We start from the raw sequence: 12,719 nt of genomic DNA on the forward strand, positions 1-12,719 counted from the left end.
TGGCCAAATTGTTTAACCTCTCAGCACCTGCATTTCCTTGTGTGCGAAATGGGATCGCAGTTTACCCCTCACAGGATTGCTGTGGGAATGGAACACGGGGATGGCAGAGCACGGGAGCGTGGAAAGTCGAGCACAGAGATGACATGAACACCCTTCCTGTCACCAGGCTGGGGTGCAGAGCCTGGCTAGGGAGCGGCAGTGCTTGACTAATGAGCAGAGGCCTTTGGGAGCCAGACTGGGCCTGCACTGACTCGTGTGGCAAGAGGTGGTTTGTACCCTGGTTTTGTTCAGCCCATGAGGGCTTCATGGGCATCAGATAAAGTCAAGAAAGGAAGGTGCAGAGATTCTTGGTATCCAGAGGTCTCACCATGCCTCTCTTTCATTTCACAGCCATATACAACTTCCAAGGCAGCGGGACCCCCCAACTTTCCCTGCAGATTGGCGATGTGGTACGAATACAGGAGACCTGTGGAGGTAAGTCACTGGCCCAGGTGATCCTAGGACGCCAGGAGACCTGTGGAGGTAAGTCACTGGCCCAGGTGATCCTGGGACGCCAGGAGCCTGGGCTAAAGGTGTTGGGATACCCCCAGGACATACCCAGCCGCTCCAGCCTTCTCTTGGAACTTGCAACTCTGCGTGGTCTGTTTAAATATATCTTGCTGATATTAGTCATTCAGATTTACTAAAGACAGTGTTTTGTTATTATAGGAATATATACTGAGAAGCAAAGTCCTGACTATGTGGTTTGACATTTGTTGTGCTTTTTGCTGCACCATGGAGCTGTTGGGAGACTGTGACACCTTCTGGATACACTTTTTTATTAGTTTTAACACCATTATAAAGAAATCAGCATTATTAGGGTCTTGAAAGGTCTGGAAAATTATAACCCTGATTCAGGAGGACTACGGTGCCCAGCTGCGTGGTTTGGGTCAGGGAGCAGTGTTCACTCCCTTCTTCTACCTGGGAGCCCTGTCTTGGCTAAGGTAGCATCTCTTTCTTCCCGCAGAGGTGCTGTCTCTCGTGAAGCCAAGCGTCTACTGGGCTATATCCACGGTATCGTGGTGGTGGTATTGGTGGTAGTGCATACTTTTTAAACTTTGCACTAAGGCAATGGCCTTGGACTCATGAGGCAGACCATTAGAAATCAATGTATCAACTGTGTCACTGATAAGTTTGACATAGGGACCATGGCATGGGTGTAAGAGTTGAATGAACTTACGAATATGATGGCTGTATTCAGACAGACTCTCCTGATCCTCACTGCCCAACTGGACCATGGTGGATCTCCCCAGACCCCCCACCCCCAACACGTGGGCCTGCCTATAATCCTGCTGTGTGGAGGGTCTACCGTGTGTCCTTCTTGTGTCCAGGCAGAGCAAAGAAAAGGAAGGGCAGAGTGGGCTCTGTCCCTGTTTCCCAGCTAATCCCTTAGGTTAGGCTGTCCCATGCTGGGATGGGGCTGAAGGGTGGGCACCAAGCAGGTGTGCTCCTGTTAACGAGGCCTGCTCAAGTGGAAACAGAGAGTCAGAGGAAAGGAGGCTGCCTACAGAACTAGCCAGCTGTGGGTTCTCACCTCATAGGTGGAACTGTACTATTCCCATTACATGTTAGGGTAGTTACTCCTCATAGCAACCCATAGGACAGGTAGCATCTTCAGCCCAAGATTAGCTGTATGCGATTAACAAGGCAACTCTGCATATTTGTGTAGGGGTGCATGTACTCTTGCACACATGCGTGTGCACACACACACACAAGCAAACCAAAATAAGCAAACAAACAGAAAACATTTTTTGGAGGGAGAAAGAATTTGATATTTCAAAGCAACTTTACAGGAGTCATTGTGGGGGAAATAAGAACTCTGTTCACCTTCCTAACATTTACTCTTTGGTACTATTGTTATTTTAGACACTATGAACTTTTCAGTGTTCGGGCCTCTAAAGTTCCCAGTCTGATCCTATTTTACCTGCAGATTGAGTGGGACTGGGGGAGATGGGTCGGAGAAGGCAATGGCACCCCACTCCAGTACTCTTGCCTGGAGAATCCCATGGAAGAAAGAGCCTGGTGGGCTGCAGTCCATGGGTTCGCTAAGAGTCGGACACGACTGAGCGACTTCACTCTCACTTTTCATGTTCATGCATTGGAGAAGGAAATGGCAACCCACTCAGTGTTCTTGCCTAGAGAATCCCAGGGATGGCGGAGCCTGGTGGGCTGCTGTCTATGGGGTCACACAGAGTCGGACACGACTGAAGCGACTTAGCAGCGGGGGGATATGGGTAGAGATCTGATTACAAACACCCTTCCCGTTTCCCACAGCGCAACCCTATGTTTTACACATGCAGTTCTGCTTAGTGGCAGATGAGTGACTTCTAAGTTAATCTACCAAGGGCAAGGAGTGGATATAAAGGCAGCAGGCAGAATGACTCCTCTCAGTGTCACTTTGTGCTCAGTTTAGTTCACTTTAGTCACTCAGTCGTGTCCAACTCTGCGACCCCGTGAATCGCAGCCAGGTCTCCCTGTTCATCACCATCTCCCGGAGTTCACTCAGACTCATGTCCATCGAGTCCGTGATGCCATCCAGCCATCTCATCCTCGGTCATCCCTTTCTCCTACTGCCCTCAATCCCTCCCAGCATCAGAGTCTTTTTCAGTGAGTCAACTCTTCTCATGAGGTGGCCAAAGTACTGGAGTTTCAGCTTCAGCATCATTCCCTCCAAAGAAATCCCAGGGTTGATCTCCTTCAGAATGGACTGGTTGGATCTCCTTGCAGTGCAAGGGACTCTCAAGAGTCTTCTCCAACACCACAGTTCAAAAGCATCAATTCTTTGGCTCTCAGCCTTCTTCACAGTCCAACTCTCACATCCATACATGATCACAGGAAAAAACAGCCTTGACTAGACGGACCTTAGTCGACAAAGTAACGTCCCTGCTTTTGAATATGCTATCTAGGTTGGTCATAACTTTCCTTCCAAGGAGTAAGTGTCTTTTAATTTCATGGCTGCAGTCACCATCTGTAGTGATTTTGGAGCCCCCCAAAATAAAGTCTGACACTGTCTCCACTGTTTCCCCGTCTATTTCCCATGAAGTGATGGGACTGGATGCCATGATCTTCGTTTTCTGAATGTTGAGCTTTAAGCCAACTTTTTCACTCTCCTCTTTCACTTTCATCAAGAGGCTTTTTAGCTCCTCTTCACTCTCTGCCATAAGGGTGATGTCATCTGCATATCAGAGGTTATTGATATTTCTTCCGGCAATCTTGATTCCAGCTTGTGTTTCTTCCAGCCCAGCGTTTCTCATGATGTACTCTGCATAGAAGTTAAATAAGCAGGGTGACAATATACAGCCTTGACGTACTCCTTTCCCGATTTGGAACCAGTCTGTTGTTCCATGTCCAGTTCTAACTGTTGCTTCCTGACCTACATACAGATTTCTCAAGAGGCAGGTTAGGTGGTCTGGTATTCCCATCTCTTTCAGAATTTTCCACAGTTTATTGTGATCCACACAGTCAAAGGCTTTGGCATAGTCAGTAAAGCAGAAATAGATGTTTTTCTGGAACTCTCTTGCTTTTTCCATGATCCAGCGGATGTTGGCAATTTGATCTCTGGTTCCTCTGCATTTTCTAAAACCAGCTTGAAAATCAGGAAGTTCATGGTTCACATATTGCTGAAGCCTGGCTTGGAGAATTTTGAGCATTACTTTACTAGCCTGTGAGATGAGTGCAATTGTGCGGTAGTTTGAGCATTCTTTGGCGTTGCCTTTCTTTGGGATTGGAATGAAAACTGACCTTTTCCAGTCCTGTGGCCACTGATAAGTTTTCCAAATTTGTTGGCATATTGAGTGCAGCACTTTCACAGCATCATCTTTCAGGATTTGAAACAGCTAAACTGGGATTCCATCACCTCCACTAGCTTTGTTCGTAGTGATGCTTTTGTGCTGCTGAGTGCTAATCCTGAGAAACAGGCAGAGACTGCAGGTGAGGGAACAAGGCTCGGGCAAGAGAAATGACTCACCCAGCGTCACACCCTGAGCCAGGGGCTGTTCTCTCCACTCCTGTCAAGACGAGCTCCCTCTCCTCTACCCCCTGCCTTCCAAGAAGTGAAAAAGCCTCAGAATGTTTTCTGCATCCTACATTTTGACATTTAGATGAGTGTGTTTCTCTTGTTTTCATGTAGTTTTCCTGGAGAAAGTGCTTCAGGGCAGTAAATTGACTACACAGTTTGCACGTAATCAGAGCGTTTCTTTACTTTTGCCTGGCCTGGAGCTTGATGGTCAAAAAGGCTGCACTTTCTACCTCAAACCACCTTTGTTTTGGGGATTAATCTCCTTGCTCCTAAACTTCTGAGTTTTGGTTTCTCATTAAAAATTTTGATTGATCAGTCTTATTTTAATGTATCTTTGTAATAAGCAGCCACAGTAATTTTCTGGAAAAATCTGGGCATGTTAATTTAGCAAGTGATTGCCAGTTCATGAATACTTTGAAAATACAGTATTTGGAAGTCTGTTAGATTGATTCCAGATATCTGAGGAATTGGTATGAAAATGATTAGTATTTATCATGCATGCCCTGATACCCATAAGGAGTTTTCAAACTGGAATTTATAGGATCCCAAGAGTCCCTGAGGGCCTTAGATGGCTAAGGGCTTGGAGATCAGGCCTGGCCTTGTCTTTTTTGCAGGTGGGGAGTTCTGCTTTTGATTCCAATTGAAAACTCTTCCTCTAAGCATATATATATATATATATATGCTTATATATATATATATATATATATGCTTATATATATATATATGCTTATATATATATATATGCTTTTATATATATATATATGCTTATATATATATATATGCTTATATATATATATATATATATGCATATATATATATAAAGTGAAAACCACAGTGTTAGTCAAAAATTAGTCAAAATGACTCAGTAGAAAAAATGTGGGTGTGCCCATGTAACCTGCTTATAAAAACCTTACTCAAAATATAAAATCCAGCCAACTGAGAGAGGAATCAAAATGTTAAAATATAGGAATTGAAAAGCTGCAATAGGAGGAAATATTGGCAAGCATTGAGTCCAAGTGAACTGATTAATCAAAATCAGTATTAAAATATACACTATTTATGACTACCAAAAAGAATGTCATTTTTAGAAAACTGTAAAATGTAACTGTCCCTCCAACAATAACAACAACAAAAAACTAATAAAATTGAGAAGTTTAGAGGGGAATGGAGTAGAATAGATATAATCTTGAAGAGTCAAAGCGTATTTCTCGAGATATCACAATGATTCATTCTAGGTGATAGAAATGTGAATATTTTTATTTGGTAATTTTCAGTAATTTTTAAATCTCCCTTCTCCTCCAAAAAAAAGAAAAGATGTAGAAAAAGCATGGACTTAATTTTTTTTTAATTGAAGTACGGTTGCTTTACAGTGTTGTGTTCGTTTCTGCTGTGTAACAAAGTGAGTCAGCCATATGTATACAAATGTCCCTTCGCTCCTGAACCTGCCTCCCACCCCGCTTCAGTCCCACTCTTCTCGGTCGTCACAGAGCACTGAGCTGAGCCCCTGTGCTGTGCAGCAGCTTCCCACTCGCTGTCTGTTTCACACACGGTAGTGTATACATGTCAGTGCCACTCTTCCGGTTCACCCCACCCTCTCCTTCCTCGCTCTGTGTCTAGAAAAACGGTACAGATGAACCTACTTGCAGGGCAGGCACAGAGATGCAAACGTAGAGAAAAGCATGGACTTTCAAATCAAAAAGTTATTCTCTGCTCCATTTATCTGCTAGCTGAGTGATCTTAGGGAGGTAGACCTCAGTTTTCTCACCTGCAAAATGGAGTATCATCACCTTGCTCCTGGATTTGCTATGAGGATAAAATAAGAGAAGCAGAGAAGCTGTCTAGCACCATCCTTGGCTTCCAGGTGCTTTGTGTTGGATTTCATCTCTCCCCCCAACCCTCATTATACAGAATTAAACTGAGATTGGCAGGTGTATATGTATCTTAGGAATTTGGCTCTAGGAACCCAGAAGCTGGCCCTCTGATGTCCTGGAATGGGTGACGCTAGCCCTTTTTTGCCTGTGTACTGAACTTACGCAGTCAGATGAATGGAGAAAACAAAATCTGAGCTGAAACCTTAGGCATGAAAGAATTTCCTTTCACTAGAACACTAACATTTTTAGTATTTCCTTTTAGATAATTTTTTGTGTGTGATTAAAAACTCAAAACATTTCAGAAAGGAAAACTCAAACATTTCATTGCTGAGCCTTAGACATCCTAATGCTTATTTCTTTGTCCACATTACATCTTTCAGGCTGCCTTTCCTACCCAGAGGCAGCATAAACATTCTACATCCTGCTTTCAGATGTGGAAAACACATGTAAGTGTTTACTGAGCAGTCAGAACTCCTCATGGGGAATAAACGTAAAAACGGAGTGTTATTTTTCTCCCATCACTTCCTTCAGTTATATTTGGTTGACATCTTCTTTGATATTTAACAACATCTCAGAAGACTCCAATACCATGTCCAGTTTAATTTTGTTCTCCTCCTTCCCTTTCCCCAGCTTGAACAAGGCTGAGGGTAGAAGGGATTTGGGGTGTTCTCTTTCCGATTTTTTGTCTGCTTGAACAAACAAACCCAAAGGCCAGCCAGTCCCCTGCATGAACAACCATGTAGCTGGAGAACAAGAAGCCAGATGACCCCATTGTCTCTGAATGAATCTTCTGGATGGCACCCCTATGCTTGGATTTGGTTTTGGGGTAAGAGCCATACCATGCACCCGGAAGGCAACAACAGGCACCTCTGAGAAACACCCCCTACCTCCTGATTGCTTACACTGTGGTGGGGGGATGATCCTTAGGGTTAGCCCAGCTTACTGAGACTTGTTTTAAACAATATTTTGTCAGTTAATATTAAATTAATTAACTTAATTAGTTTTTGGTATTTCGGGTGTTAGTTGCAGCTCAAGGAGTCTTCGTTGCGGTGCGCAGCTCAGTAGTTGCAGTATATGGGCTTAGTTGCCCCAGAGCATGAGGGATCCCAGCTACTCGAACAGGGGTTAGACCCTCATACTCTGTACTGGAAGGTAGCTTCTCAACCACTGGGCCACCTAGACTGTCTTCATAAGCCCTTCAGAGGGAATGTCTTCTTCACGCTCAGCTGTTGTGCCACCTGACTCTTCTTTTCCAGAACACCAGGGAAGGTTCCCTTTCATTTCCTGATACTCACACTTGCCCGGGCCACGGAGCTCAGTCTTAGTGGTGAAGGTAATGGGGTTTCTAGACAGGGTTTCCAAGGAACTTCTGAATTTCACTCACCAGTAAAATGGAACGAGGGGGATGGATGAGGAGGAAGTTGACATAGCTTAACCTCCTCAAGGTAAGACCTGGCTCTTCCTGTCAGTGTCTTCTAAGAAATGGGACCACGCTGTGCATGCCATTCTGAGACTTGCTCTTCTCACTTAAGAACATTTCTTTCTGAGCTGGCACATGTCTCAGCTTGGCCTTGGTTCAGCTGCAAAGACCTCTGCATGAAGGGTTTGGAGTCTCCCACTTGCAGAGTGAGGTGCGCCCAGAGCCATGCGGCAGTTTCTCTCGAAGCAGCTCCGCTGAGAGTGGTCCTGATCCATCCGGGTCCTTCGTTTTTAGGGTGCAAAGGGGCATTATAAGGTGGTATTTTCAAACGTGCCACTTTGCAGGGAGATGGTCCTTCGTTTGGGTCTGCTCTAGAGACAGGTCGGTGTTGAAAGGGGCTCTGTTTTCTGAAGTAAGGCTGTCCCATCGAGGGGAGTTTATAAGTTAAGTTTTCTTCCCTTTTGATTGTGGGTGAGGCTAAAACATCAATAAACTTCCATTATGCTGAATTTGAAGAATGTGTCATTTACTTTGTTGTTATGGAAGTAAGTTGAAATGTCACTGAAAACAAACAATATTCAAAATCTGTAGGTTCTGGAAGTAAAAAAACGGAAAAGATGCCTAAGTTTCTCTGATTGATGGTGATGATGATGATGGATTTTTAAAAGGCAAAATGGCATTTACTAATCTTTTAACACCATATGCAAGGCACTGTACAAACTGAATTTCTTATCTAGTTTACGCCTATGAGACAGACACTATTATTGCTCACATTTTGCAAATAAGAAAACTGAGGCTTAGAGAAATGTACTAACCTGTCAAAGATCACTCAGAAGTTGCAGATCTTCATTCAGATTCAAGCTTTCATTTCAGACCTCATGTTCTTAAGCACTGATGGATAGTAGCTTCTGTTATATTCTTCTTAATGTTAGTAGATATTTCCATCAAACTGGAATGTGAAATACACTGAGACACTCACTACGCAAATAAAGAAATGTTAACACTTTGTGTGTTCAGTTAATATGTGTTTTAAAGTAATAAATATTTTCGATCAGTTGAGATCCGCTGCTTATCCTCCCTGTTGCATTCTTGTCCTTCTGTCTTCCTCAGGCAATGCTCCTCCTGAAACTGGCATGTTTTCTTCCAGTCTAAGATACTGTACCTTTATCAGATGTGTTTGCCTCCATAATTCTGTTTTAAAAAACTAGTTTTGCAACTAACACTTGCCACTCTGTGCGTAGGTGTTATTTCCCTTATTTGACAGGTGAAAATAATGAAGTTTAAGTGACATGACCAAAGATCACGTTGCCGTCAGATGGCAGAGAGAGGACTGGATTTCTATTAAATAGGATGTGGATTCTTTTTTGATGTGCTGGGATATTTTTAATCTCTCCTCTTTCTCCCCTTCCCCACACAACTCCTGGGTCACTGGAGAATTTAGGTACATTTCATTTTGTTATTTGGGCTTTGGGAAAGGAGGACAGTTGGAGTTTATCATTTTCCATAAGAATGGTAAAAAAAAAAACAAAAAACAAAAACTCCCTTTTCTCATCTTTCCCAGGATGTACTTTGTGAGTTTTCTATTTTTAAAAAGTTCTTGTCTTGTGGATACGGTTAGGCAAAAAAGCCTTCCCTGTTGCTTAACTGAAGGTGCATTAAGCCAGGGGATAAGGCCTGGGATATGGTCAGTGCTCTGTTACCCAGAGCCTGGTTTTGATCAGAGTGCCTGTCATCATGGATTTTGCTATGCCTGTCAACTATTGCTGTCTGTCCTGTCAGGTCTCGGAGTACAGCCAGATATAGCTGCTGCTGCTGCTAAGTCACTTCAGTCGTGTCCGACTCTGTGAGACCCCATAGACGGCAGCCCACCAGGCTCCCCCGTCCCTGGGATTCTCCAGGCAAGAACACTGGAGTGGGTTACCATTTCTTTCTCCAATGCATGAAAGTGAAAAGTGAAAGTGAAGTCGCTCAGTCATATCCGACTCTCAGCGACCCCACGGACTGCAGCCCACCAGGCTCCTCCGTCCATGGGATTTTCCAGGCAAGAGTACTGGAGTGGGCTGCCATTGCCTTCTCCCAGATATAGCTGACTGGTGACCAGATTTGGGAGCACACATCAGAGGTCACAGAGGTCACTGATTCAGCAGAGTTGGGAGTCTCAGAAAAAGTCCTAAGGACAGATCTGATGAAGCTGATGCTTCATCATGTAGCAAGTAGAGATGGTGCTAAGCCCGTTTCATCAAAGATCACTGGAGATTTATTTCTGAAGGCACCTAGGCCAGTGCTATGTACAGAAGAGAGCACAGTCAGTGTTTCTTGAACTTGAATCTTGGAGTCAGAATGTGGATGCTGAGGGTAAGCATCAATCACTTTCTTGCTCAGGAGTGAGTTGAAGTTCTGAGAATCAGGATTCCTACAAGGGGTGTCAAGTCACTGGCTATCAAGGGTGAGGGAGGGTGGTGTTGCTAGAAGAGGAAGTCCAGGGACCCTGAGGGTGGCCCAGTTGTGCAGAGGCAGATTTGAGCAGCTAGCAGTCCCTTGACCGTTTTCCCCGGGGAGTCTGGTAGCCTTGGCCAGCAAGGTGGATTCAGGTCACTGCAACCAAGAGACCGTTGACTGTGTGTGCATCTGAGAGAACGTTATCTGTGCTTGTGCTCATCACATGGGGGGCAATGTGGCGGAACCACTTTGAGGGCTGGTTTTGGAGCCACACAGACTTGTCCTTGAACCCTGGCATGTGATTTGGCTCAGCATCTCCACTGATTTGAGTCTCAGTTTCTTCATCTACAGAATGGGAATAATAATGCTTAACTCACAGTGTGATATGAGAATTAAATGAGAGAAAGCACGCACAGCACGCAGTATACAGCTTTGTGTGCATTTAGCGATCAATACATGGTAGCTATCAATAGTAATGCTACAGAGAAGTTGGTTGAGTGGGAAGAAACTGCCAATAAAGGAGGCTGTTCTAGTGCAGTACCATGGAGGGTCATCTCCAGAGTTGGATGCTTGGATTTAAATCGCTTAGGCGCATCACTCACTAGCTGTGTGACCGTGAGCAAGTTCTTCGTCTCTTTGTGCCTCTCCATTTTCATTTGCAGAATTGAGGCAATAATAGATCCTACTGTATAGAATCAATCCATAATGTGAAAAAGCAAACCAGAAGGCTTCACCAGAATTCTTGCAAAGCAAGCACTGTAGTTAATACAAGCACTAATCTTAACCGTTAATTATTGCCAATAGTTATGGGGGAATGATTAGAGTGTAAAACTAGAATATGGTTCTTTATGAAGCAGAAAGTGTTCCACCACGGGAAGTACTTAGAGGGGATGTAGTTTTGGGGATTCAGATGTTGGGAGGGTGGTAGTATGAGGCCTCCACCATGCTCCTTCCTCCACCAGACGAGAAACACAGTATGATGGCTACTTACTAGCTGTGTGACTAGGCTAGTTACTTAACTTCTCTGTGCCTCAGGTGGGCCACTCTTACGTAAAGTAGGACCGTTCCATTTCCCACCTTATAGGGTTGTTGCGAAGATTAGAAGGCTTCATATATGAAGGATACTTAGAATGGTGTGTGTGTGGCATGTTGTATATGTGTGTGTGTGCGCGTGCATGCGTGACACTCAGTCGCTTCAGTCATGTCCAGCTCTTTGCAACACAATGGACTGTAGCCTGCCAGGCTCCTCTGTCCCTGGAATTCTCTAGGCAAGAATGTTGGAGTGGGTTGTCGTGCCCTTCTCTAGGAGATCTTCTCGATCTAGGCTTCCAACCCGTGTCTCCTGCTTTACAGGTGGATTCTTTACCACTGAGCCACTGGGAAAGCCCACTTAGAATGATAACTTCATTCCAAACCTGAGATTCTTTCTCTCCAATATCCCTTCCTTCCATTCTCTCTCCTTCCTCTACCTTTCTGTCTCTTAAAATAGGTACCACTTTGGGCCCCTGTTGCTTTAGAACTTTCTTTAGTTAGTTTATGACTATGAGGGGTGACTTTGCATTTTAAATGTTTGTTTTGGAGCTCACACTTATGTCTGTTGAGAACATATTTCGACAGCAATCTGTCAGCCCAGTAATGAGGATTTGCTAATGAGCCTCCCGGCAGACGCTTTTTATTTACAGAGATAACAAATGCCACTACTTGGCTGTGCTTGAATCATTTCAAAGGCGAGTAGACTCATTATAGTCATCAATACTTGCTATACCAAGGCTCATTTTGTCCAAGGACTGTGTATGTAATTTGGATTTCTGTTAATTGAATCATTCTTGATATTGCTTCAAAGGGAAGAATCTTTTAAAACTCCTGTCCTTTCACCCACCCCTGAACCTATCTGTTTTGTAATGACTAACTTCTGCAGATCACATGTTAGACACAGTTTGCTGCTGTTAGAACTGCGGGCATTATTGTAGGATGTTTGCCAAACTCCTCAGACGTTCTCAGCCTTTCTGTGTTCCTAAGGCAGAGGTTGAAAACATGTGTATGAACACAGGAAGGATGCAGGCAGGTGATGGAAAGAAGAGAGGGCCTGGGTAGAGGCTGGTGAGTTGGAGATGCCTCCTTTTGTCTGATGAGACCAGCTGCCCCTCACCACTAGCCAACTGCAGCCACCGGGGAGCACTGGCCTCCTGTTGTTTTTTTTTTTAAAAGAAGGATTAAATTTGCATTTTTATGTGAAATCCCTGTATTTTTGGTCACTTTTTGGAGATGTTGGCAACTCATTCAATAGAATGAGTTGCATCCTAGGGCTTTGAGCTAGACCTAAGGTCTAAAACACTTTGCAGTTGCTTTGCTAGTGAAAAACAAGCATCAACAACAGTAAAGCCCAGCAAGGGGCTTGTAAGAATAGATGAAAGACCTGTTTCTTTGTTTTCTCTTTGCAGATTGGTATAGGGGATACCTTGTAAAGCACAAGATGTTACAGGTGAGGACAATTTCGCTTTTATTTGGGACAATGTTGGGTGTCTATGCTTGACCCTGCCAGTCCCCTGGGTGATTACTTCCCGCTGTTGCGCCTCTGCAAACTGATTTCACTCCTCTCTCCTTGGGTCCAGTGTTTTCTCTGCTGTACCTTGATCCGTTCCCCCTTCACTCCTTCTTTAAGGCCAGCTTCCAGAGCTCTCTTCTCCCTGAAAATTTTCCTAATATGCCAGCCATATATGATTTCTCCAGTCCCATTGAATCGTGTGTTTTTTATTTGAAATTTATCTTCTACTGTCTTTCTTTAGCTAGCTTGGGGCATTCGTCCTTTCCTCACCTATGTTTCCAATGTGACTCAGGAGGGACAGGTCCAGTCTCAGCCCTCAGGGAGTTCCTCTGCCCTAGCCCCACACCACACCACCATCTCCGCGGGAGATGCACGTGCTTTGCTCAT

At 44.3% G+C, this 12,719-nt stretch overlaps 1 protein-coding gene across 1 annotated transcript in view; it reads left to right on the forward strand.

Moving 5' to 3' along the window:
* Nucleotides 1-368: 368 nt before the first annotated feature.
* The window catches only part of DOCK2 (dedicator of cytokinesis 2), a 444,911-nt gene continuing 432,560 nt past the window's right edge, over nt 369-12,719 (forward strand). Inside the window, exons 1-2 of the mRNA XM_068990795.1 lie at nt 369-474; nt 12,229-12,269. Coding sequence (XP_068846896.1) covers nt 369-474; nt 12,229-12,269 — 147 coding nt within the window. The remainder of the gene's footprint in view (nt 475-12,228; nt 12,270-12,719) is intronic.

Source organism: Capricornis sumatraensis, chromosome 18 (assembly GCF_032405125.1).
Source record: "Capricornis sumatraensis isolate serow.1 chromosome 18, serow.2, whole genome shotgun sequence".
Taxonomy (NCBI): domain Eukaryota; kingdom Metazoa; phylum Chordata; class Mammalia; order Artiodactyla; family Bovidae; genus Capricornis; species Capricornis sumatraensis.